Source organism: Rhinolophus hipposideros, assembly GCF_964194185.1.
Source record: "Rhinolophus hipposideros genome assembly, chromosome: 12".
Classification (NCBI taxonomy): domain Eukaryota; kingdom Metazoa; phylum Chordata; class Mammalia; order Chiroptera; family Rhinolophidae; genus Rhinolophus; species Rhinolophus hipposideros.
The window spans coordinates 59,204,511-59,232,295 of record NC_138058.1 but is presented as its reverse complement, the minus strand read 5'-3'; the positions used below and the strand labels follow the sequence as shown (position 1 = coordinate 59,232,295).

Below are 27,785 nucleotides of genomic sequence, written 5' to 3'. Positions count from 1 at the left end.
CTTGGGCCCCTCGGGCCAGGTGGGTCTCTCGCTGCACTCCCATAGCGTCCCAGGTGATCACCATCACAGCACTTCTCCTTCTGACTGTGTGGGTTCCACGCTCTTCTAGACTTAAACTGTCTGGGCCAGGGGCTGTGTTGTCACACTAGTGTGTCCCTCTTACACCAGTGCATGCCTGCTATGGGGACAGAGTCCCAGAGGGCAGTTTCCAGGCTCTCGGCCTCACGTGGAAAGGAGCTGGCTCGGATAGTAGATGGCCGTCAGCTGTGGCTAGTTGGCCGTCAGCTGTAACCATTGAGCCATTAGCCACTAATATAACTGCCGCGGCTACGTTGGGGAGTCGAGTCAGTGAGTCGGTCGGTTGGGAGGCAGAGAAACGGACAGTAAGTTGCGGATTGTGTGGCTCCTGCTTCTTGTATCTCCAACCCAGCCGCCAGTGAGACCATAATGGTATGACTCCCCTACCTATGGCTCCGTGGGTGTTCCTTTCTGGCCTAGCAACATCCTGCGTTCTTATGTGGGGAGCGGGAGCAGAGACCCTGTAGGCAGCCCTGCACGACAAATGGAGTAGGGTCTCCCGCACAACACCTGCTCTTTGACATGCAGAAAATTCAAATAACATGTGCTGAGTAAATGAGTACACAGTGGTAAAACGAGTACACATTTTGCCAGTGGTAAAAAGACCCCTCTGGTAAGAGGGGTCCTTTCCGTTTCTTAAAGGGCTGTTTTCAGCTCTAGAGGCCACTTCTGTTTCATCCACCATGGAACTACCAGGATGTTCCATGACTAAGGTGACAGGCAGCCTAAGGACCCCGGCTGTGAGCAAACCCCATGTCAGCCTTCTCTCTCTAGCAGTTTCTAAAGCCACGAAGAGCACCCCACACAGAGTGGACACAACGTTTGGGAAGGCAGCAGGGAAACACAGAAGCCCCTCTAAATCCTGGCACTCGAGGCTGTAACTCGGGGACATCTCCACCTCTGTCCACTGGGGAACTCACTGCTCTCGACAGTTCTTTACGGCTTGGGAAAAGAGAGAAGAGAATGAGAACCCAATTAATTAAAAAAAGAGACAAAGAGTAGAAAAAAGGTGTTCCAGAAGGAGAGGATCAAGAGAATAGGGGAGAGGCAGTAATAAAATGGTTCAGGTGTTTCAGAATTGATGAAAAACACAAAGAGATTCAGGAAGAATTAAAGAGTCATGAGCAGCATGAATAAGAATAAATTCAGATCTGGGTTCATTGTAGTAAAACTGCAGAGTGGCAAAGACCAAGAGAAATTCTTACCAAATAATGCTATCCTTCTGTTCCAGTGTATTCCTAAAAGCTCAGTGGTGATGTAGGCTCAATGTCCATAGCACTGAGCACCTTTGGCAGAAAGGTCATACTGTGTTTGTAACGTTTTATTTTTAAAAACTACCTGAAGCAAAAATAACAAAATGTTAAGAATTAAAGCTAGGTGGTGGCTCTATGGGTGTTCATATTATTCTTTATACTTTCCAGTATAATTGAAATATTTCATAATTTATAAAACGGAAGGAAGAAGGAAGGAAGGAAGGAAGGAAGGAAGGAAGGAAGGAAGGAAGGAAGGAAGGAAAGAAGTCCGACTGGCCTTTGGACTACAGAGCAAAGTAGTAAATGTAAGTATTTGATGGAAATTATATTCACTTACAAAGTAATCTATATAATTAGATTCCCACAAGACTAAGTAGAAGAAAACGATTTTCCTAACTGGGTACAGGATAGCCACGGGGAAGTCATTTTCTAGCAAATGTAACCATGATCTTTCTTTTCTCAGTTTTGGTTGGTTTTGATCAAGGAAGGAAAAGGATATAAAACTTTCAGTTTTTAGAGAATCTTTTCAGGGGAGATGTAATTCACCTAACCTCTGGACTCCCTCTATCCCCAAATCAGATAGCTTTTTCAGGGGTTGTACTGTAGTATAGAGCTTTCATAAAATTTTTAAAGAAATGGAAATAGGAAGAGGGAAGTGAGAGTGACTAGTTGCCTCTTTAAACTCTGTCCCACAGTAGTACATTCTGCGTGTACGCGTGTACACACACATGCCGGCATGTGCACAACATTCATGCCACTAACAGTTTAGTCACAGAGAGCACATCAACATAGATAGCACACAAAGTATACACGTCACTAACCTACACGTCACTAACCAACAACATACATAGTCTCACACAAAGGGCCGACATGTTCAGCAAGTTATGATTCACACCGGTTTTTTCATTTCCTTGTTCACCCATCAGCAGCAGCAGCATTGAGGGGAATGGGCATGGTTCCAACTCACTAGGCTCTATAGTTTGGCTCCAGGGGGTTTTCTTACCTCCTCCTCATGTCAGGCCTACCCAGAAAATACCGCCACACAATGGAAACCACTTAGAAGGCCTCCAGTATAGCCCTGGCAGTCCTCCCGAGAACACTAGTGTAGCATTGGAGGTAAACGACCAGGAGCAGACCACTGGCTCACTGCCATGGTAGCACACTGATGTCCAGGACACTTACGGAGTGGGGAGAAGTGGCTTCAGTGTGGGAAGCCAAGAGGAAATGAAGTCTTAATTGTAGATGGATGAGAAGCTGCCACAGCCTCATACCATCCCTCCTTACTGGGAGAGGGACTATTTCCTGCCCCTTCCATTTGGTACTGTCTAGGTCCGCAGAACACACTAAATCTCCATTTAGATTTTGCTCTCGACTTTTGCTGTGGTTTAAAAAGTTGTTCTTTCTCTACATCCTACCTCCATCCTCATGCCCCTCTTGTCTATTTCCATTGCTTTTCTTTTAGTCTCTGGCCATATTGGAGTTCCGAAGCAGGGCCAGGGGCCCCAGGACCCCTTGGGAGTCCCTAGGAGGTACAGGCTGAGGTGTATGTACGTGCACGTCCAGCTCTGGCTGTGGGACAGTGCCTTAGGAAATGGAAAAACAGCCTAGTCCTTGGCCCTGTTTCAGTTCCTCAAAGCGAAGATGACATTTCTGGTAAGCAGTTACAATTAGATTTTTAGAGTCCTGGGTTTTCAACGGATCACATGCAGGATTAAGAAAGATAATTTGAAATATTTAATTCTGCCTGATTAGCTAGTAAATGAGGTGATCTGCTGAAGTGGAAGTAACGTAATAGAGCTAATTTGCCCCCTGGGGCATGACAGATGTCTTGTGCCTTGTCGGTCAGTCTCTTTAGCCATTACCTTGTCCTCTGTCCTCTCTTTCTAGTCAGAGAACTTTTTGGTTGTCTTCATCTTTTCTAGGTAGCAGCCAGAGTTAGCAGGGTTTGCACAGACACCATGTCCATTTATTGACGTCATTCCTAAGGTTAAGATGGCTATTGCAAAGCCTCATTTGGGTTTACTTACTTTTATGATGCCAGTTTCAGAGATGTCATTTGCCCTCTGTAACTTAATGTTTTTGGTCTGGCCTTTCTATACATGCAGGTAAAACAATCGAAAGATATGTTTTAAAATATCTTTATAGTTTTAAAATAACTGGGTCATTATTTTGTTTTCAAGTCATTAAAAAACAGCATTTGTATCTGAGATTTATTCTTTCCTTCGGCATATGCAATGTAGAATTTAAGGAATGTAAGGAATCCTGTAGGTCTTCTAGTCCCCTGAGAACACTGGGGCTCAGTGAGGCTAAGTGACTGTCACGCACACGCAGTACTTTCCCAGAAGGAACTAGAACTGTTTCCTTTTCAGGAGGGCCTGATACCAAGCATTGTACTAAGCATTGGGGTTGCCACAAAAGAACTCTCTGGGCTCTTGGACCTTGAGGATGAGTAGGAGTTTGCTAGGCAGGAAAGGAGGAGTATTTTTCCTTTCATTTTGGAATGCTGAAAAAAAGAGGAATCACCTTTTCCCCAGCCTCTCTGGTTAGCAGTTCAGGCCTCTATTGAAAGAAGTTGAACGAAAAGATGATTTGGTTGTAGTCTCTAAAAAGGGTGCACCGCTTCTCTAGGTTTCGTCACGCAATGACAAGAATGAATGAGCATGATCTGTGCCAGGGCCTGTGATACTGACTGGCCTGATCCTGCCACACTGCTCTCCATGCAGTTCAGCTCTTCGCCCTGTAGAGGAAGATGCTGGAGTTGAATGGCGGTGGGACCTGGGTTTCCCTTTGGCAATGTACACACTCTGTCATGGTGACTGATGCAAGCCTGGTACACGCGACCTGGTACCCTTAAGTAATCCAGGTCAAGTGAACAATCAGACACACCGGGACCTACTGAGAAATACCACATACTGAATGTTTACTTGTACCAGGCCCTGTTTGTAGGGCAATTCAGGGGTTATTGCATATCCGGGAGGCTGCACTGTACTGCCCAAAGTAAGCAGTGCCTTTGCAAGATCTGGCAGCTTTTGAAGATCTTGAGAAATGGAGCAATTATAGAAGCTTGTATCATAACAAGTGACAAGGAAAGTTAGTGCTGGAATGCCACATAGGAGAGATGGAAGGCTACGCAGGCCGCCACCAAATCAAGAGGCAGATGGTATGGCAGAGAGGACACGGGGGTTAGTCGGGCAGACAGGCCTGGAATCAATTCCTGACTCTGCCAACTTCCCAGCTGTATGGCTCGAGGCAGGTCATTTGTCTTTGGGAGCACTGTTTCCTCTTCTCCAAAGGGGCATTCCCCCATCTCACAGGGTGGTTCTGAACACGTGCGATGATGGATAAGAGTGCGGCACCGTGCCTGGTGCAGAATCGTGCCCTGCTTTTCATGATTAATCAAGAATCGTCACTCCTGAGAATTGGTCAGAATCAGGAATTTCAGGGGTCGAAGATGCCTCGGAGAGCACCCATCCCAGACACATCCTGTTTGGACTCACAGCCTGAGCCGCGACCCTGCTGAGTCATTTGCCCACAGCAGTCTGCTAGCAGTTTAGCTCATGGCTAGCAGTTTAGCTCATGGCTAAATCAGGATGAGAGCTCCGACATCACCTGCCCTACCCACTGGGCTCGATGATGACAGTAAACCGTACGCGGAAGTCTTGAGATAGTTCACCCGAGATGCGGTTTCGGCTGAGCACGCTTAGTGCACGTCAGGTTATTTTCTCCTCCCAGCACAGGTGATTTTTCAGCATTCACTTAAGGTCACTTGGAAAGCATGTTCATTTGCTTGCTTGCTTGTGTCAGTCTGCTTGGGCCACCATAACCAGGGAACACAGACTGAGTGGCTTAAACCACAGAAATGTATTCCTCACAGTTCTGGAGGCTGGACGTCTAAGATCAAGGTGCTGGCAAAGAAGGTGGCCTTCATTCTGAGGCCCCTCTCCGGGCCTGTGGGTGGCCACCATGTTGCCATATGCTCACATGACCTCTGAGAAAGCTAGTTCTCTGTGGTCTCTTATAAGGACATTAATCCCATGGGATCAAGACTCCATCCTTATGACCTCATTTATTAACCTTCATTACCTCCTCATAGGCCCTAACCGCCAAGTACAGTCACAGTGGGCGTTAGGGCTCCAGCAGATGAATTTGGGAGGGGATACACCATTCAGTCCAAAGGACTGTGTTACATATGTTCCTCCATCCCTCATGAGCCGGTCCATTCAGGTCTATTTCAAAGAGAAGCAGATGAACGATAGCATGTGAGCTATTAGGTACCGAAACATCAGGCATCACCAATGCCTGGTCCTTTTACAATTCCTCCAGGTTATCAGTTAATGAAGACCAAGAAATGTGGCAAAAGTCAACGTCTGGTTCATTCAATAAATTATTAGTAGTGGAATGAGGGTGGAAGAGATAAACTGAGATACATACGCAGACCCATTCCGAAGGAAAACTTGAACATGAGTAAAATTTCTCTGAAGCTCTGCCATGCACTTGAGTGACGAACAGAAACAGTGCCGCTTTGACATTTATTCTGATATTTCCAAGGGAAACCGTATCAAATAACATATTTTTGAGGGAAATTATTTTTTTTAGAAAGATTAAGAAAAAAAAAAAAAACAACTGTCAAAAGCGGGGAGTGAAGTATCCAGACTTAAGGAGGTTTAAGTGCCCTGGATCTGAAGGTAACGTTGTTCTGTTTCTTTGGCATCAGGAAACTCCATTCAGAAGTCACCTGAAGTCAAAGGGCACTCAGCCCAGTCACACGGAGGTTCTGGAGTGTTTGGGAGGTTCTTCATGAGACCAAGAGTGAACGGTGGCCAGTCACTGGCTCCTTTGTGAGGATAGTGGCCAGTACACCCTGGGAGAATGATATCACTTATTTGCTAGATGTGGCTCCAAATAATTTTTTCCTATGTCCCAAAGTCAGATTTATTCTGGATTTCAAAGTAATCCATGAAGAACACAGGGTTGTGGAAAAACTCAAACAATTCAGAAGAACAAAGAGTAGAATGTAGAAGTCTTCGTTTATAACACCTTCCCCCCATTCTATTCCCCTTCTGTGAGTAATGATCCTAACAATTTGGTGGGCTTTTCCCAGATTTTAAAACATACTTTTGTTTCCAAAAACATGCTTTTATTTTTATTTATTTAAAATAAACGCCACCATACTATTATAATTGGACTCTTTTTCTATTGATGATTATGTAGATCTGTCCGATTTGTTTTTGGTTATTACAAAGAAAGCTGGGATAAACATTCTTGTGCAATACTTATATATATGAGCATTTCTATAGAATAAATGTTTAGAAGGAGATTTACTGGGTTAGAGGGAGAGCATATTTAAAAACTTGGTACTGTCTAATTGCCCTCTGAAAACACTGCATGAGTTTACATGCCCCCCAGAATTATATGAGAACCTGTTTCCCAATTTACTTGGACTTTGACATTACTAATCTTTATTTTCTGCTGACCTGATGGGCAAAAAGGGGATCTTACTGTTATTTAGATTTGCATATTTCTGATTTCACATGAAGTTGAACACTATCTCATTTCTTTTTTTGTATTTGTTCTTCTATGAATTGCCTATTTACATTATTCTAGAGAAGTGTTTGATTTTTTTTTTGAGTTGTAGAGGCTTCCCATAATTACACATATTAATCTCTGTTGCAAATATTCAAACTTTCTGTTCATAGATATTCTGTTAATAGCTATTCATGCATGAATGTGCATGGAAAAAGATGTGGAAGAATATACACTAGAAGGATAACAGTGGTTACGTCTAAGTGGTAGGATCACGGGTATTTGACTTTGTTATACCTTTCTACGTTGTCTACTTTTTCCCACTCTGGAACATTAAGGATATGTTAATTTTATGAGTAGAAAGAAAAATAACCCCAGTAGAGTTATTAGTGGGGTAAAGGTGATGGAAGCTCTCAAGGCAATTCTAAAAGGATTTCCCAAGGTACTTTGCGTAGTGGCAATATCAGTAGATACTTAATACTCCTAAGGTCAAAATTTGAAGGAAACAAGTTACTTCTTGGATAATAAATTTATATGACAATCAAAGTTAGCCTTATTGTTTTATAGTTATTTTTTTGGCATCCAAAATTGTATCACTCTTTATTCACAGTATTTTACTGTTCCAACCCTTTTTCAAGTATTGGCAGTCAATAGTAAGGGGCACTCAAACATCTCGGCTGTAACAGCAGGTTTTGGACAGAAATGTGCCTCAGAAACTGTACTAATTATTAACAAATGCAAAGAATGTAAGTGTTAATCAGAAAGACAGAGGAAGAGAGTGTGCTGTGCTGGGGAAACACAGTTTAAGGAGACTAACACTGGCAGCACCCATATAAGAGCTGGTGGATATTCAGTGCTCTCAGGAGACTGTGGCTAAGTGGCAAACAGCACCTCAGCTTGCAGAATTGAGGAACCCCTCTTAAGACACCTAAATTCATTGATTCTAATTACATCTAGCAATATTAGTTTGGCTTTCCACTGGCCAGGGCATTGGGGGTGGGGAGAGAGTATAGGGTGTAGGGTATAGGGAAAGGTCACACTAAGGTGGGAATAATGGCCTTTGAGATGCTGGGTTTTCAAAGACTGAACTGTCATTCTAGGTGGTACCTCAGAGGTGGAGTAATGGGAGCCTATCCTTGAAAGCAGCCTGGATGCTGAAGGCCAGACCCCAGGACAAGGGAACTACAAGGAGAGATTAATTTGGAAAGCTATGGGTAACCCACCAGCCCCAGCAATCACCCCACCCTCATGAGTGCTTCCATGCAAACTTGAACAGAAACGCTCTGCACTTCCTACTGGTGCAATCGCTAGTTTAGAGCTGATTCTCAAGCCCTGAGTTGTCTCTTGGTTGCATCCATGCGGCTGGGTGATGCTGCCGAGTGCCTTACCAGCAACTGTGAATACTACAGGACTGAAATATAATTGGTAGAAAGACAGGGAAATAAAGAATAGGTAAGAGAGTCCCCCATGCCCCTGGCTTTTGATTCCTCTCGGCTTACTTATATACCCTGAACGATGATTTATTTATTATCAAGTGAGGGATTCTTGAGAAGACAGATTTAGTCTATGGGCTGAATTTTTATAATTAGAGTCTCAGTGTAGATTCTAGGACGTAACCACTTACATGTAGAAAAGCAATTTATATATAATTTTATAGAGCTCACAGGCCAAGGATAATTAGTGTTACAAGCTCTTTATCACACTAGCACAATAATCTTAAGATATTACCGTGCTTAACCGTGTAACCCTGACTGTGAAGTGATTATTCAGTGCAATCGTGAGCACAGGAAGCAAAATCCCTACCCTCCAGGTTGGAAGGACTGCAGTGAGGACACGAGCGCTGTGTCATTTTGAGGCTGAGATTCAAACAACATAGAGAGATGCGAAAAGAGACACATCTGTCATGTCTTCCAAACTGAGCTGAGGACATCTGCAGCTACTGCCACCATTTCACTCTAGTACAACGGGAAAACGGATGCAAAAATAGAAGTGATATATCCAACTATTAACACTGAGGCAAAACAGGATTGTGCAGAAGCAATGACGTAGAATGGGAAATGGCTCCTTCTACGGCAGGCTGTCTGTCTCAGGGGGACAGTGTGCCAACTAACTAAAGACGTTTCCACACCATCCATGCCATCCCTGATTTACGTATTTAATTTTCCCCCAGCTTTATTGAAGTATGTTGACAAATTAAAATTAGACATATGTAGGATTCAGAACATTATTTTTTAAAAGGTGTACACAGTAAGGGATTAAGAGGAGGAGAAAAGCGAGAAGGTTACAGACCAGCTGAGAGCAAGTAATACCCTCCTGACAAAAGGAGCACATTTGTTCAGAAGAAAATTCCTCCCTCGGAGTTCCTCACCTCATCATGTGAACTGTCTCTTTTTTAGTAGACTTAGGAAGAGGCCGAACAGTTGTGTGCAAAACAGGCCAGAATTTTCATAATGAGAGTGCTGGATGAGAGAACAATGGTAGCACAAAAAAGCCGAGGGAGATTCTACACCCAGAAAATAACTACCCTGCTTCTTGTGTCACCTCCGCTCCACTGGGGGGACGTTGCGAGCCCTTTCAGTAGATTCAGTAGAGCAAGTAAGTGCAAGATTCTTCATCACAAGAGTATGCATTCATACTCTTAAAGTGCCTAGATGGATCTTTTTGTTGTTTTTTGACTTTTGTTTTCTAAATTGAGGTATCATTCACAAACCATAAAATCTACCCTTTAAAAGTATACATTTCAGTGGTTTTCAGTATATCCACAAGATTGTGTAATGATCACCATTCCAGGACATTTTCATCACCCCAAAGAGGAACCTTGTACCCATTAGCAGTCACTCCCCATTCTCCTCTCTCCGCAGACACTGGTAACCGTCAACCGTCCGTCTACTTTGTTTCTATAGATTTACCTATTCTGGCTATTTCATATAAATGGAAGCGTATAATACGTGGCCTTTTATGTCTGGCTTCTTTCACTTAGTATAATGTTTTGGATGTCTGTCCATGCCATAGTATGTATTAGTCAGTATTCCTTTTTATGGCTGAATAATATTCTATCATGTGTATTAAAGGGGTTCAGAACAGGCCTCCCCAAGATGTGCTACTTTGGCACGTGAATTACTTTGAGCTGAAGGCAATCGAGACCCTGTGGGCTCACTTGAAACTTTTACCTCTCCCTTAAAGAATTTAAACTTGGGGCCTTACCCATAAGAAGAGTTATTATTTTATGACCTATCTATAGGACGTGGCAAACGTCTAATTACTGAACCTCTGAGAATGACGCTCCTCTCCTCTGAAGCCCCAGGCGCCTCCCTTCTTTCTTAGCTCAGAATGTCATATGTACCTCATTTGAACTCTCTGTCTTGGAACCTCTCATGTAGGTGGGGTTCCCATACATACGTTTGCAATTAAATTTGGTTATTTTCTCTTGTTACTCTTCTCATGTCAATTTAATTATTAGACCAGCTGGAAGAACCTAGAAGGGTAGAGGAAATTTTCTTCCACCCCCATAGTATGTAGCACAATTTGTTTATCCATTCATCTGTTGATGAAAATTTGGATTGTTTCTAATTTGGGACGATTAGGATAATGCTGCTATGAACATTCTTGTCTAAGTTTTTGTGTGGACATATGTTTTCATTTCTCTGGGTACATACCTATAAGTAGAATTGCTGGGTCATGTTGTAACAAACTCTAAATTTAACTTTTTGAAGCATTTCCCAACTGTTTTCCAAAGTGGCTACACCATTTTACAGTCCTGCTAGCATTGTTTGAGGGTTCCAATTTCTCCACATACTAGTCAGCAGTTGTTATTATCTATTTTTGATTATAGCAATTCTAGTGGGTGTGAAGTGGTATCTCATTATGTTTTGTCATTAAAAAAAAATCAGAGCCATCCATACACACAGTTTAAAAAGACAAGGCTTAAATTGTAAATGCCCCATCTCTCTCCACAACCATTTCCATGAGGCAAATACTTTAAATTCTTTTAGCGGTTTCTTCTGGTATTTATCTTCTATTTCTGGTAATATGCTTCTATTGCTATTTTTAAAACTCAGTTTTAGATATTATCTTTTGACTTCCAACTATGGAAGATGAGCATTTAGTTCTCTTATCTACCCCCATGTACACACAAATGCACACTTTATCCTTCTGTCTTCACAATATGATTATAATCTCCACTTTTGGTGAAATCAATAATTGGCACTCACATTGTTATGACTATGAGTTCCTAGTCATGTGGTATACGACGATTATATTTACTTAATCATACTTTTCCCCCTTACACTCCAGATGACCTAGAGGAAAAACTTTGCCTCATATTTTTTTTCATTTCCTCAGTTTTTTACATATTAATTACTATTTTACTCTTAAATTCTGCAAGAAAACTAAAAATCTCCTGTCATGTTCAAATATACGGATATTCGATCATTTCTTTCTTTTTTCTTTTTTGTTTTTGGGAGACATTCCTCCCAGAGCCCCCTCCACTCTGCTGCTCTCATCTGAGCTGACTGGGTATGGACTTGCTGCATAGCTGCTGTCCTGGAACTTTCCTTCCTCCCTGACTTCTCTCCTATATTGTATCAGCTGTTTCCTGGATCCCAACTCTTCCTGTCTTAGTTTTATTCCTCAGTTTACACTAGCTTATCTTCTAGTAGCTTCTTTATTCCTCTGTTCCTCCATTACTGCATCTTTTGTGTTAAAGAGATATTTTCTAGTGTACCGTTTTAATTCCCTTGTTTTTTTTAGGTTTTTTTGATTGCACTGGTGATTCCAATTAACACTTTAACTTAAAAAATCTAGTTGTAACTAAATACCAACTTAACTCCAATAGCATACAAAGTTGTGTATGGATGCTTTCATGCTACCACGGCAGAACTGAGTAACTGTGACACAGCATGTATGCATATGGCCTGTGAGGACTAAAACTTGAGTCTCTAGCCCTAGAAAACACTTGCTGATCCTGATCCAGTGCCCTGATTCTCCCGATCCCGTTCTCTATCTCCTGCCTTCGAGCAGTAAGTAATCTGCGCCTCCTCTGAACTCTCACTGTGTCTCACCTTTCCTGAAACCTAAACATTAACTGCGGGTGCTAAGAAACCAAAGGAAAGGGCACAAAACAGTGATGACTTCCTTGGTGCACACTGCTGTACTTAAGATGATCAAAGCTGTCATCCAGCACAAACTATAAAATCCAATCCTTGAACATGAAATCACTCTGATACAGTGTGATTGTATACATTACATACAGTGTGATTGTATACATTACATACAGTGTGATTGTACACAATATATTACTATTGACGCGAACATTTCCAAGGTGAGTTTCTTCATCATGTCATAGTCCCGTGCCCAAGCAGTGCATTTCCACACGAGTGTGCTGTGGTGGGCACGGGTTGTTTTTGTCTGACTAGCATCGACTTCCCATCCTCTGATAAGAGTTCTTTGATTTGTATTTGACACCAGGGAAGGGGACATGATGTGGGGTACCGTGTAGGCGGGGAGCAGCCAGGGCCACACGGCAAGGCAAGCAGAGGGGACAGCAAGTGAGTCCCAGTGACACGGTTTAGCCCCTGTATTCTGCCATACTTTGGAACTTTCTAATGATGTGTGCCAAATACCTTTTTCTGTGTAAGCCCATTTGAGTTGTACTTCTGCTGCTTAAGAGCAAGGGGAGTCGTGACTGACACAGACACTGAAAGCAAGGCTAAGTCACTTGGGGGACCCACCTAGGTCGGACATCTTCATGAGCACCCTTCATTTCATTTTTAGCAAGAGAAGAATACACTCTTCTGCTTTAGTTCAGGACCCGAAATAGTTTTGGTCTAATGCAGGATCAATTTCAGAACTAATAAGAAACCTCTCAAATCTAGGTTCCTGTCCATCTTGGCAAAACAGAAAAACAACTAATAGTTTTAGAAATGATTAGACATGAAGAGAATAACAACACTGAGAACAATATATCAAATACCAGATAAAGCACATTTTGAAAGGCAATCATGATGTAATTTCATGTTATAAAAGCATGCCTTGCGTTTATTATTTTTCAAAGCATATCTGTATCCAAAACTTCATCAGATCCCCTTAGGCTTCTTTTTTGATAAATGGCCCACATTTTAAAGTCTTTTCTAAGCATACAAACCAAAACATATTTTATAAGTAATTATATAGCACGTTCTTATAAATAAAATTCCTAACATTTTTATTCTCCTTCAACTTCAGTTTCGTGTCCCTGACATGTGCTTACTTTTCCAGTCACTTCTTCTGAATGCTAGGTCACAAACAGATCATTTTTATTTCCCCAGCTTTAGGGGAGCCCTGAGCCTTTTTTCTAACTTGTTTCCTTTTTATCCCTGCTCTGTGGCTGCCGTGACTTGTCCACTTAACTCGCTTGTCCTAACAGCGCCTGCCACACGAAGCGTCTGGGGAGTCTACTTCTGAACCCCCAGCTGTTACTTCATAGCATTAGGATCCTGAGCAACTTTCTAAATCTGTAAAATGAGTATAATAATAGCATGTACCTCATACGATTGTTGTAAAGATTAAATGAGATGTATACGAGAGAGACACAGGAAGCATGTAGTAAATGTTATTATTGTCTGAAAGTGAGCTCCGCTCACCAGTGCTCCTTGCTATTTTATTCCACATGAAGCTTGTAAAGTCTGGTGATTTGTTTACTGTCTAAAATCTAAGCCCAATGAGGGCAGAGAGTTGTCTTGTTTGTCACTGTAGCCCCAGCATCTAATATATGACTGGCATATAACAGGTATTCAATAAATATTTATTGAATGAATGAATGAATATAAGTAATACAGGTGTAATTTTACTGATATTCCGATTTTATGGATGAGAAAACTGAGGCTCAGAGAAGTTAAGTGACTTGTGTAAAGTCCTCCAGTGGGTTAGAGAGGGATTAGGATATAGTTCTGCCTGGTGGTTGTTCGCTTCTACAATATCACCTCCTAGGGCCTTGACCTCTTGACCCCCAAGTTTAAGTGCAGTATCTTAGTAAATAAATGATGATTTCAAGGTCCAAAAATGACTCTAAAATTTAAAAACCTACCGTGGTATCCACAGCCTTGACCTTCTCTGTGGGGATAAACTTTGGAACAGGCTCTGTCTTGGACAGCATCACACATCCTTCAGCACCTAAGGTGATGATTACGACCTGGCAGCCCCTTTCCAGGAGCACCAGTGCAGCCGTCCCAGCGTCTGCAGGGCTGCTGACCGCAAGGCCAGTTAGGATCTCCGCCTGGAAGACACAATAGTGAGAGGAAATAGTGGTGAGCAAAGGAACCTGGGTCCACTTCCACATTAGATTTGATTTTCTAGAAAATGTCTCCCTTATTTTGCATAACAACCAATGAGGTGCAATGGAGAACTCTGATAGATACTGTCTCAGGAAAATAAGTAAAAAAGCAATAACAATGACAACAAAAACTAGCCATAAAAGACATCTTGGGACAACGGGGGAAATTTGAATGTGGCCTTGATGTCAGATGACAGCATAGAATTACTGAGAATTTTCTTAGGTGTGATAGTGGTCTTGTGGTTACTCTTAGGAGATCTCGCACACTCAGGTATTTAGGGGTGAGGTGTTGTGTTATCTGCAACTTACTCTCAAATGATTCAGCAAAATCAAAAACACACACAGGGGAGTGGGGAAGCAACACAGCAAAATGTTAACAACGGTTTAGGTGGAGAGTATATAAGTATTCATTTTATTGCTCTTTCAGTTCTGTGTATGTATGATAATTTTCATAATAAGAGCTCGGGAAAAGGGAGGAAAGGAAAAAGGCGAGGGGCTACTGCCAATGATTTGGATAGAAATCATGCTGTAAATTTCACATGTAAGGACGTAATTCTTCTAGGCCTGTCTTGGGCCCTAATGCCTTTCTCATATTGCCAGTTAAAGCTTTCCATGTCTGCACACCACTCATTCTTTTTGTGTTTTGCTGGAGAAGGTGGAAGCAGAGTTGGAGAGGCACTAAAAAGCAGTGCATGACATTCAGATCTGCACCACTCACTACGTGACTTTTCCCAAGTCATGTATGATTTGTACAGGAGGGGCTTACACAGGATCAGTAGTTCTCTTCCAGAATACACAAAGGTCTCTAGCTGAAGTAGGAGTGAAGGGCTGCAGCCCTGCTTCCGCAGCCCCTTGGCACCCCTCCGCATCTCTGAGGAACCTCTATGGTGCTGAGAATCACTAGACTACATGAATTATATACTTTTTGACTCAACAAGTTTATAACCTAATTCTGTCCTTTCTGTATTGCAATTTAACCTTATAGTATCTCTTCCTGAAAGTGGGTCTATCCCTTCCTGTGATTGTTCTGAATATGCCCAGATCAACCCTTTCTGTTGCCTGTAAATCATCCCACAGCGTCTGCTCAATCTAGGTGTCTGTTTTTCCCAGTAGCATGGGTTTCATTAACTTGACCACGTGTCATCCCTTCCCATCATTTTTCCAGAGACCCTTTCAGTCTGAGTTGGTTATGCTTTGAGACCATTTTCTTTTTCTTTTCTTTTCTTTTTTTTTTTTTTTTTACAAGGTTTTCATTGATTTTCATTACTGGGTTCACTTATGTCTGATGAGTTGGTCTATTTTTAGGAATACTAACTTCTTGTGGTTTCTAAAAATCTTTTTAAAAAACTTCTTTAATGAAACATTAAAAAAACATTCTTTAATGAAAAATCCTGATTATAAAAAGTAATGCAACAAACACCCATGTACCTACCACCCACCTTTACCAAATCTAAACACTTTATTTGCTTCAGATAGTTTTCTTTAGAGAAGGTAAATGATATCTTCCATATATATTATTTAGCAATGTGCTTTTCCCCCTTTACATTATTTAATTCATGTTGATGTATGTAGCTCTACTTCTTTTTTTATTTAAACTGCACACAGTATTCTGTACTGCAAATATACTATAGTTTAAACAAAATCTATTCTATTTTTTGTGGACATTTTGGTTTTTCCATTTCCCCCTTTTACAAGCAAAGAAGTATTGGATATTCTTATCATTTGTATGTCGTCTGTCCTTTTTCTCTGGCTGTTTAAAAATACTTTTGTCTTTACCCTTGATTTTATGCAGTTTGATTACATGTACGTTAGTAGAGAGTTATTTATATTTATCTCACGTGGTACTCTTAATACACTTTTGATCTGAGGACTCATGCCTTTTTTTCAATTCTAGAAAACACCTGCAGTTTTTCCTCTAGTATTGCTTCTCTTCAGTTCCTTCCATTCTCTTCTTCTTTCACTCCAATTAGATGTATGTTGGAGCCTGTCAAGTTATCTTTTATTTCTCTAAATTTCTCTTTAATATTTTTCTTTCTGTGCTATTTTTTAGGTGAATTGAGCTTTCCACTTTTAAATGAATTGATCAAGATTTTCTTTCAATTCACTAATTCTTCATTCCAGTCTAATGTTCATCTTTATAATGAGCGCTTTGAAAAAAATTTCAATGGCTGTTTTTCATTTTCAAGACTTCTAATTGATTATTTTTCATATTTATAAATTGTTGCTTCAATTATTTTTCTTTTACCACTTCTCCTTTTTTCATGAATGACAATCTTAATCATACTTATTTTAAAGTTCTTTTGCATTGTTTTATTATTTGAATTTCATCTTGTGAAAATTCATCTTTAGGTTGTTGATTTTGTTGGAAAACTCTTGCAGTGCTGTGTTTCTTCATTTGCAGGCTTCCTCTGCTACCTGTGAGTGGGTAGTCTTCACACTTCATCTCCCATCAAGCTTATCACTTCCTTTCTAGGGTTTTTTTAGTTGCATCCATCAGACCCCTGAGAATCTCTAAACCACAACAAGGTGTTTTATCGGCAATATGGGGTTCTGATTCTGCTGTTACTGGTGATATGGCCACTCCAGACTCTAAGCCAACAGTTGGCTTGGTTTCCTTCCTGGCAGAGGCAGTGTCTCTGTTCTCCTGTCTCCTCAGCTGGGGAGCCTCATACAGGTGGTAGTCTCGGGAGCAGGAATAGGAGTCTCCTCCACCATTTTTTGTCAGCACGGGAGTCTGAGCCCAGCATCTCTGGTTTTGAGCAGCTCCAGGCTCCCATGAGTGGCAACGTCTGGTGCCCATTACCCATAGCAGGCAAACTTCCTGCCACTTCTCCCTGCTTCTGAGACTGGAGTACTGCATACCCAGGGCTGAATGCTCTGTGATTCTGTTACTTTTCTGATATGTGGAGTGACTTGACCTTGTCGGTATCTTTTCCTTTTCACTTTTATTAAAGACCAGAGTTTGTTCATTCATTTGTTCGTTCATTCATTCATTCAACAAACATTATTATAGGTGCCAACTGTGTGCTGGGTACAGTATAACATGGTAATTTTCAAAGATAACTGTATTAATATACATAATATCATACACGTTCTTTTCACACTGTGACAATGACAATCTTTTATTGAGAGGTAGGGGGCCAGGGTGGACTTTCCTGCCTTCATCGATAGAATGGTCCAGAAATGATGCTGTGTGACTTCCAAAACTAAGTCATAAAAACCAACATGTCTTCTGCCTAGTTGTCTCTCTCTCTCTCTCTCTCTCCCCGCCCCCCCCCCCCCATATTGGATCTTGAAACCCAGCTTCCATATTGTGAGGAAGCCCAGCCCAGGTCCCAAGGAAAGGCCGTGTGTACGTGTTCTGGCCGAGGGCTGACAACAGATAGCAAGCACGTGGGTGAGTGAAGGAGGTTTCAGGTGATCCCAGCTCTCAGCCTTTGAGTCTTCCAGGTCACATTGTGGAGGAGACACAAGCCACCATGTGTCGTGTGTCAGCTCCTGATGCAAAGAATCCGTGAAGGACAATAAATAATTCCTGTTGTATATTTGGGGGTCTTCTGTTGCACAGCAGTAGACAACTATACACATAGGGACAGCCACTGGGGAGGCAGTGGTGAGTAAGACAGATGTCTCTGTCCTCACAGGACTGGTAGTTTAATGGAGAATACACAAGTACAGAACACGTAACCTGAACTGTGGTGAGTGTTTGAAGAAGAAATGCTGTGCTCTGTAAGTATCTAGCAGGGAAATCTAAGCCAGTTTTGCAGATGAGGGCAATCTAACCTCTTATTATGAAATGGTCACTATCTCCTACAATTTCTTTTTCCTAGTACAAAGCCTGGCCATGGTGGTTGCTCAAAAATATTGCATAATGTATTGTGGTTTGTTAAAATTAGTTTCCTTATGGCAGTCTTCTTTCTTGTTTACTTTATGTTCTGAGAGATGAAATTAACAAAAGGCAGATCAGGAAATCCTAGAAACCGTCACTCAGCCTTCAAACCACATGGAAAAGTACTGTGATAGTTCATTAATTACTAACTTTCTCTCTGTGTATGTTGCATTGTGTGATCTCTCTTGCCTCCCAATATTGGGAGAGAGCTTAGGTCGAAAACTGGCCTTAAAAGGGAGAAATACTGAAATTTTCTTCCCAAAATGCTTCACAACAAATGGCACAATATGAGTATATTGATAGATATTTTACACAGAATGATAAATTATGACCTTCAGATGGACTAAGAGGGTGCTCCCCTAATGGAGTGACCCCCCCAAGGGTCTTTCCCAGGGCATCAGTGGAGAACCTATTAGGGTCGCTATTAATACATCAAATACAGGATGCCCAGTTTAATTTGTATTTCAGATGAACAACAAATAATTTTATAGTCTAAGTACATTAGGATATTACTCATTGTTTATCCGAAATGCAAATTTACTTGGGTGCCTGTAGTTTTACTTGCTAAATCTGGCAACTCTGATATTAATTAGTCCAGAGAATATGGAATAATTAAAAAGGAAAACAAAACACCAACAATGTGAGGGCAGGGAGGGCACCCAAATTAGCTGAGGTTTGATAAGTGATAAATTATGGAGATGATTCAGGGAATCTTTTTTTCCCCCTAGGATTCACTAATTTCCTTTTTACACACCCCCATCAACTGAAAAATCTGTTTTTACTGGGCCCAAGAATTCATGCGCAACTAAACTGATGTGGTTAGTCTTGCTCCTTTGCTTACCCACTTGCATGGAAGTCTTTGGTTTCTCATGAATGAGCAAAACCTTCCATTCTTACCTCACTTTCATTGCAGCAGAACACATCTGAGAGGGTGTAGAACCGGGAGTCTAGGTCAGCAGTGGCAGGAGCTGGATTGAACAATGTTCTCACTACACAGGAGTGGAAGAAGGATTCAGTGGTTGTCATTTTTAATATGGTGCATTTATAGACATTAGGTAAAGGACCTCCCCAAGTGCAAGCATTTCCCCCATTAGATTAAAAATCAGCTTAGTAATAGATGTAGAAAAGTCTGAAATCTCAATCTCCACGCTAGGATAGTACAATCTTCTTATTTCCATCTGCTCTACTTTTCACTTTACAACATTTCGGCTTCAAGGGCAAGCATCAATATTTACAACCAAGGTGATTACAAAGTTATGGCAAAGGGCAATAAGAGGATTAAAGATTTTAGATGTTGTGGCATGAAAGGACATGTATGAATGTGAACGTTCAGGCTGGTGAACATTTTTGTGGGTTACTTTAAATGCTTAGTTGCAAGGCTAGTTCACAAATCCATTTTCCAGGAAAGAAAAAAAAAAAAAGAGATGATAGAAAAGAAACAAGGAAGAGCTCAAAATCTTCCTGGTAAGACTAGTAAGTAGGAAGTTCATGTATATATGCATAGTTTGAACTCTGATGTATATCTTCCAAACATATCGGAATTATTCATGCAAACATGCACACGCAAAAGCTTACATTCTGTGAGCAATCTAAGAACAGAAAGGAAAAGACTGAGAAAGGAGAAGAAAATCAGAGGCTTAGAGCTAGCTCAGACTTGGAGACTATAGGAGGAGGGTGGCTGGGGAGAGCAGAAACAGGGCAAACGAGAATGGCATGGCCATTACGGCATCAGAAGGGTATTTTTCAGAGGAGGAAAGTGCGCCTGAGAGATAAGGTCACAGTTTAAGCTTACTTAAACTTAAAGGTTACGTTAAGGTCACAGTTTAAGGTTAATACTGAGACTTGAGGAAACTGGGTCCGACCCGGGGTTCTCGAGCTTTAAGTCCAGGGTTTGGTCACCTCTAAAATAGTTGCCTGTTTAGGCCAGGAATCTGTCCACAGCACCACAAGCCTGAAATCCCAATTCATAATATTTTAAAACAGCCTTTGGTGGGGAACTCCTCCTTTGTCAAAACACTTATCCACCCGAGTACCCAACTAGATTCCTTGGTCTTCGTTTCCTCTGCCCAGGTCCTCTGACTTACGTGTTTAGTAACACCAATGCACTCTGGACCTATAGAGTAAAATCCTCTAGCTGCAGTTCTCAGACTATTCCCGAACAGTGGCTCACAAACTTGGCGGCACGTCAGCGTCGCTAAGCGAACTTAATAAAATGCATGATTTCTGGGCTCTGCCTCAAACCCACGGAATCCGAATCTCTCGGGGTAAGATCGGGGGTGTGCACATTGGTAAGTTCTCCAGGTGGCTCTTCCATAGCTGTGCTAGCACCGATCCATCGTACATCCTCCGGGAGATGCTGACCAGCACGTAGCTAAAGCAAACTGTCCACTACTTCTGCCCGGGGAGGCGAGGCTACTTTTCCTGCACCCTCTTCGTCTTCACATTTTGGTTCAGTCAGTGAATCTTGTTCAGTGGTTTACAGGAGAACGCTATTTCCACATTTTCATTATTTTAGAATCTAGAATGTCCACCCATGGAAATTCTGTGGTATGGTTTTGGCTGCTCCTATTTTGGCACAGGGTTATTGTGTAGCTTAAATTAGAAAATGGATGTAAAAGTCCTGTGTAAACTGTAAAGTGTTGTACAAACGTAAGGGATTATTATTGTTATATTGTCCTGTACACACAGCCCGACAGCCCTGCTTGTCCCCATCTCTTCTGTTGGAGTTTGTAACCTGGCAACCATCTCTCTCATTGGTTTTCCTGCGTTTGAGAGGTCTTAGAGATGTCAATTATGCATAAAGGCCTTCATTGCCCAGCATTCTAACACATCCGTTTCTTTTTAGGTTTTTCAGAACAAATATATTGCTCCCTATTTTCTGCAAGCATCAAATTGGGACATGTTTGCTCACCTATATGATCCTCCAATCTGCATGCAAAAGCATTTGAGCACAGGTTAGAGCAAGCTATCAGTACAGAACAACAGGGTAGAGCCAGTTTTATCAAAGCTCCATTTTATCTCAAAAGATCCCTGATCCAGCAATTCCTTTTCTAAGCCTCTCCTACAGAGAAATACACAGGCATGCAAAGATGTGGTACAGTGATATTCATTCAGTTCTGTTTGTAACAGAGAAAAAACAAAACAAAAAGAAGCCTAACCATCAAGCAGAGAGGATTCGTTAAAAAAAATGTATGACATATACGTCCAGTGGAGTACTCTGCTGCTGCTAAATAGAAGGAAGCTGGTCTCTGTTTTGTCACAGAAAGATTTCTATAACTTATTTATAAGTGAAGAAGGCACTTTCGTAATAAAATCTATAGTATGACCCTGTCTTTTCTTTCAACAAAGCAAAACATAACTATATGTTTATTTTGTATACTTCCATAGAAGAGAAAAAAGTCTGAGAGGTCAGTCATTAAACTAATAAGTGATTCATTAGAAAGGGCTGGCGGGAAAAAAATCTGACCGTAGATTACCTGATACACGCCATGCAAAGACAGCGTTCTTAAAACACGTATAATATCTTACATCAAAAATAAGTATACTGTGAATGAAATGATATCATGTCTGGGTTTTCGTCAGAATAATCCGAAGTTGCAGGCAGGAGTGGAGAGTAACGAGTTTGGGTACAGATGAAACAAGATTGGTCATGTGTTGGTAATTGTTGAAGCTAAATGGTAGTAAATATGGACTTACCACACTAGTGTCTATATGTCCTTATATATTTGAAATTCTCCACAATAAAAACAAACTTTAAAGAAACAATTCCATTGGGTTTTAAGCAACAATTGCTGGAATGAGGAATTCCATTAATGTTGTATAAAAATCAATCAAATCTTATTTGCTTGCATTTTACCAAGGGAAAGCACTCTTACCAATAGTAACTGGATACATAGGCTTAGACTCTGACTAGTAACTAAATTTAGGGGGAAAGTGAAAATGCCATAAAGAAAGGACTCTCTTTGGCTCGTGCTACCATAAATAAGCATACATACTTTACCATGATGGGAAAAAAACATGAAGCATTAGTACAGTAGATGTAGTTAATCAAAGAAGAATGCAAATTTGTAATAGAGAAGATGAGAAGAAAATGATGTCATCTTGGAACCCAAACTGGAGCGCACAGGCTGTGCCATGAAGTAACGTGGAGATGCAGAGGTGATTGACAGCACCAACAGTAATTGTCAGTCACTGCCACGTAAGGCGGACTGGACTCCTGGGTGTCTTCACAGCATGTCCGTGGCTGGCATGGTAATGTCAGGACGTGGTGAGGCCGAGGGGGGCAGCTGTGTAGGTGGAAAGACAGGAACATGTGGCGGAAGCTTTTAATGATGTCACCATGGAGGGCAGTGGCTGGACGGTTAAGGCCCTCGTGACCTAAGGAGCTCAGAGAAACGTGAATAAAATCACTCTAAGCACAGGAACTGGGAAGGTCGGAGGACCCAAAACACTGGCCTGGCAGTTTCTCTCCCTAGGGGTTCTTTTCTGTGACCGGAGCAGCAAGAACATGAAAACCTTGGGCTATTGTGAAAGTCCAGGTGGCCAGTCAAAAAGTTTTGTTTGCCAGATGGAAAAGGACTGAAGTGGCATTCAAAGATATTTTGTATCTTACCTAGAATTTAAGCTTGGCGACTTTACAATCTCAATTATTTATAATTGTTCCTGTAATGTTCCATTTGCTTTGAAATGGATATAAAGACCAGAAGCAACATGTATAATTTCATCACAAGCAGCTGCAGCGCCAGCTCTGCTGTGGGCCTGTCTCACAGCACCGTGACCGAGTGGGGGGCGCCCGCAGGGCTGCCAGTCATTTCTGATGTTGCATGTGTTATCTCTTTAAAATCCGTGCTGTCATTTTCGTAAAGACAGCAAGCGAGTCCCAAGACAGGCTATACAAAGATCGAGGTGTCTTTTTCCTCTGTATTTTAGCAACTGATATATAATCTAGTTATACAGCGTCTTTAACTCAATACTAGTTAAGTAGTAGATACGGGAGCGGTACTAATAAACCCGCAGATGATGATGATGATGGATGATGATTTTAACATCTTTCTTGTAAATGGGATAATGCAGTCTCGTGGGGCAATGGGCAGGCCAGATCTTTAGACTTCGCCTGCTCTGCGATCAGTCCATTCACACCTCATCGCCTTAAAGAACTGTGAGAGCTCTCAGCCCAGTTCTCTTGTTTCACAGAGGAAACTGAGGTACAGAGCAAGGAACCGACTTACTTGTCTTATGTCTCCCATTTGCTAAGTGATTGATTCTGAATTCAAAGCCATGCTTCATGACTCCCAAACCAGTGCTCCTTCCATTATACTATTCTCACCTGAGAATGAAGTTGCATTAAATTCACACACACACACACACACACACACACACACACACACACGCGCGTGCGCACGCCTACCTCTCTTGGGATAGAGTCTAAGCTGCGTCTGGCTGGTAACCACCAAATGGGGACCAGCTGAGTTCTGGACAGAGGAACACGTGTGAATGTATGTGTGTGTACATCTTGAATGTATGTGTGTGGGGGGCATATTGCTGAAAATACTCTAGGGCAGGGGTGTCCAAACTGCGGCCCACGATCCATTATTTATTGACTGACAGCAAATTCCAAAAATATATTTAGTTTACTTAAATAAACCAGGTGAGGCAATACGTACTTCACCTCGAGTGAGTGGCCCGGCTGTTTGTGTATTTTACCGCCTATGGCCCTTGGTGAAAACCGTTGAAAAAAGTTTGGACATCCCTGCTCTAGGGTCTCTTCTCTGTGACTTGAGCAGTGAAACACTCAAAATTTAGGCTACATGTTGGATAATGTGACCATTCATGGGATTTTATTTTTCTAGAGGTACTCTTCATAAAGGCTCAGTTACTAGCAGTCAATGGGATGTTGAAGTTTCTTTGTAACTTCAGTCTTGGAATCTGAAATCCTGGTTTCTATACTGACTAAAAGTACGACCTTGGTTAAGCAAATTACTTAAGCTCTCCAAGTCTCAGTCTTCTCCCCTGCAATCTGGGAGAATAATGTCCGCCATGTTTGTTTTAAGGTTTTTCTGGGGATCACATATGAAAATACTTTACAGGCTGTTAAGTACACATAGATGCAAGGTATTACTTCTAGTATTAGTGTATAAGGTCCCGCAGACTTACTACTTAGGCATGCTGGTGCTTCATAAAAATGTGAAATAGGCTAAGTGGTCTTTGGCCCACCATTATCTAACCCCCTTTCTGCTGCACCTGGTCCCCAGCTCCTCAACTGGAAGAACTGCCTGGCAGGTGATGGAGGAAGCATTTCTGGACCCCACCCAAAGAACAGCTCAAGGTCAGGCTGCCTGTCCATCTGGATAACTCTAGCCTCACCTGTGAAAGGTTGGATCCTCAACTGTGATTGCTGTACCTTTCTCTCCTCCACAAGCGGGGTAGGTAACAGGTAACTAGACTGGGACAGAGAAAACAGGGATCTCTGAGAAGCAAGGGTTAGTAGGAAAAAAAGAGAAATTACGCTTTGATCGATAAAAGGAAAGACAGGAGCATGAATGAAGTGGCCTGTTGTGTTCAGACTACCAGTCAGATGGATGCAACGTGGGCAATGCTTCCCGTAAGCATTAGGCTTTATCTGTCACACTCTGAGAAAACGGAACCTATGGGTTTGGGCTCAGAATGCTTTCTGACAGCTTCGAGGCCACTAAAAATACATGCAATGTCTGAGAATTTGCCATGGCATATTGTTTTGTCATGAGGAAAATTTGTTACATCATGACATACATTTAAAAGTTCTCCACAAAATCATTTCAGTAACGTATTTTCCATTTATTGCTAAGTAGTAAAACACTGTACACTTTGGGAGAAATCACTTATACAGACACATACACAGACACATACACACTCTTACTGCTCTTTTTCTTTTTTTAGTTTTGTATCTTGATGATAAAGTTCTACCTGGAAAAGTCAATGTGGTTCTCTATGTTCTTAATATAAATCACAGAACTATTAGTGTAATATCAAGAAGCAGCCATGGTCAGAGGGTGGCTAGTTTTTATTTTTATTTATTTATTGTTTTGACCAAATGGTACTGAGATGAGGATATTATCCAAATTTTAATCCAAAGAGGGAAGAAAATTGGGGTTTACTGAGACTCTATACCAGCTTACTATATTTTATTCCATTCTTAGAACAATTCTGTAGGGAAGTATTTTTATATGCATTTAACAGATAAGGCTCAGAAAAATCAGTTAATTCTGCAAAGATCACAAAGCTAAGAAACGATCAGAAATGGGCTTCTAACTCAGAAGATGCTCTCCACACAGGTCAATGGTAAAAAAGCAACAAACTGAAAGAAACTATTTGGATTTTTCAAAGTCTGGTATTTGCTGGGGGTGGGAGAGGGGGAGTGGGTGGGAGAATAGATGAATGAAAATTAGCCAAGTGTTGATAATTGTTGAAGCTGGGTGATGGGTTTTATTGGAAAATTCTGCCTGCTTTTGCTTGTTTTTCTTTTTAAAAAAATTTAAGTATAGTTGGTATACAGTATTATATTAGTTATATTATTTTCAGGTGTACAACATAATGATTCAACATTTTTATACATTACAGTGTGGTCACCCCACTAATTCTAGTCATTATCTTGTAGTCACCGTACAAACTTATTACAATATTGTTGACTATATTCCCCTTCACCTTTTCCACCCATCCCCCCACCCCCATCCCTCTGGTAACCATCCCTTTGTTCTCGGTTTCTATGAATCTGTTGTTTTGTTTTGTTTGTTCGTTTATTTTGTTTGTTTTTAGATTCTGCCTGTTTTTATATGTTTGAAAATTTCCAAAATCAAAGATCAAACAAAACAAAAGAGCTGTTTAAAGGACATTGACAGCATAGAAAATATTACATATAAATAATCTTTTGTTGTTTATAGAAAAGTTTTTACAAAGAGGAGAAAGCACTAATCTTCAATTCCTAGAGATGTTTATCAAAATGTACCTGGGCAGTGATTATACAGGACGTGCTGCCTCTGCTTCTCAGAATGGAAATTATTCCACTACCTAGAGGTTATCTGGGACAATGGGCTGATTGAGAGATTCTAGTTACTACTTGTATTATTTCTGCTAACTAGAGTGGAGATTTCTATTGCGGGATAGCAGAAATGCTAGTCATGTTATTTTAATCCTACTTGTAAGGTTTTCTAACATTATCAAGAAATAGAAGAAAAAATTGAATCTCAGATGGGAGAAAGAATATTTTACTAGAGAAAAAGTGTTGCTTTGCTGAAAAGGTGAACTTTAATTAAGACAGTGATGAAAGCTTTTAGAGAAAGAATGACAAATATGTAAAATTACCTCCACTGCTGTGAGCCATTGTTAGGGCCTCCAGAGAAGTTGCTGGAGTTATTTCTAGCTGGCAGATCATGACTTTGGCTCTTCTAATGACATCGGTGGCTTCCCTCAGGTCTTTGGTATTCAGCAGTAAATTTGCTCCAGCCACTATAACGATGATATTCTGGCCTATAAAGAATTTCTACATATTTATATTAAAATAAAGTCAAGCCAAACAATGATATTCTGCAATGTTACAATCATTCTTATAAAGTCATTATATAAAATGTGTTGTAAATATTAACTTTAACATTTCTAGGCCATTCAGGTTAAATTTCACATTCCTCGTGTGTCTTCTTTTACAATATCTCTGTAAGAGTCATAGTGTTCTAATCATTTTGAGCAAAATCTAAAAATGATTTCTTTATCAATATTCTTTTCCCCCCAGTATTCTTATATACAAAGAATATTAGCTGAGAAATGGCATATAACATACTTAAAATTTTTCTTTTATGGGAAATAGATGGTACAATGTATGTGGTAAAGATTCTTAATCCTAAGTGACAGATGTGATAATGAGTATAAACAGGGATAAACTTGCCTAGTGCTAAAAATGAATGCTCTGTAGTATGCAGTCAGTTCCAGGAGTACCCTAGGGTATTCTGAAAAGTGACTTTGTAAATCAAAAAAACCACATTTTATAATATCTAATGATGGAAAAGTGTACTACATGACTTAAGGTAGAGAGAAGAGTTATTTGGCTTCGCCTGTACCAGATCAAACAGAAGCAGGACTATAGAATCTTATACATGCATCACTTGGACCCCCTCTTGACAATCTGACTAAATGCGGGAGGTGTGGTGGTGCATTTTATCCAGAGTTCACCTGACAGTCCTGAACACAAACCGCTTGTGGCTGTTGAACCCTTGACATGTGTCTGGTCTAATTTGAGATGTGCTTTCATTGTACAATACGGAGCAGATTTCACAGACTGAGTACAAAGAAAAGAAGGTAAAATATTAGTTTTTAAGAACTTTTTGATTACGTGTTGAAAGGATAATAGTTTGGACCTACTCGGTTAAGTGAATATATGAAGATGAATTTTACCTGTTTCTGTTTTCGTTTTAAAATGTGGCTGATAGAAAATTTAAAGTTATGGACATGGCTTGGATTTTATTTCTATTGGATGGCACTGATCTAGAGGGATGCGTTGCAGCAGTCATGTTTTGTGCCCCAGGCTGCTAGTGCTTCTCTTGTATAGACATGACCTAAAATTCCCTCTGAACACAGAACACATGCTAGCCTATCATCTTACCACAGATGTGTTTGTTGGCCGCAAGGAGGACTTAATAAAGTGGGGATGGGTCAGCATAAACCCAACCTCGGTGCTGGAAAAATTCAAAGTCCCCACACACTGAAA

General features: G+C 41.0%; 1 protein-coding gene across 2 annotated transcripts in view; it reads right to left on the bottom strand.

The window, feature by feature from the left end:
- The window catches only part of RBKS (ribokinase), an 80,635-nt gene that overhangs the window by 18,995 nt on the left and 33,855 nt on the right, over positions 1–27,785 (bottom strand). Inside the window, exons 5-8 of one of the 2 annotated variants that reach the window (XM_081069598.1) lie at positions 26,390–26,554; positions 20,070–20,165; positions 18,950–19,041; positions 13,918–14,106 (exon numbers count right to left, since the gene is read on the bottom strand). In XM_081069598.1, coding sequence (XP_080925724.1) covers positions 13,918–14,106; positions 18,950–19,041; positions 20,070–20,165; positions 26,390–26,554 — 542 coding nt within the window. The remainder of the gene's footprint in view (positions 1–13,917; positions 14,107–18,949; positions 19,042–20,069; positions 20,166–26,389; positions 26,555–27,785) is intronic. The other variant, XM_081069597.1, reaches the window with a different exon arrangement.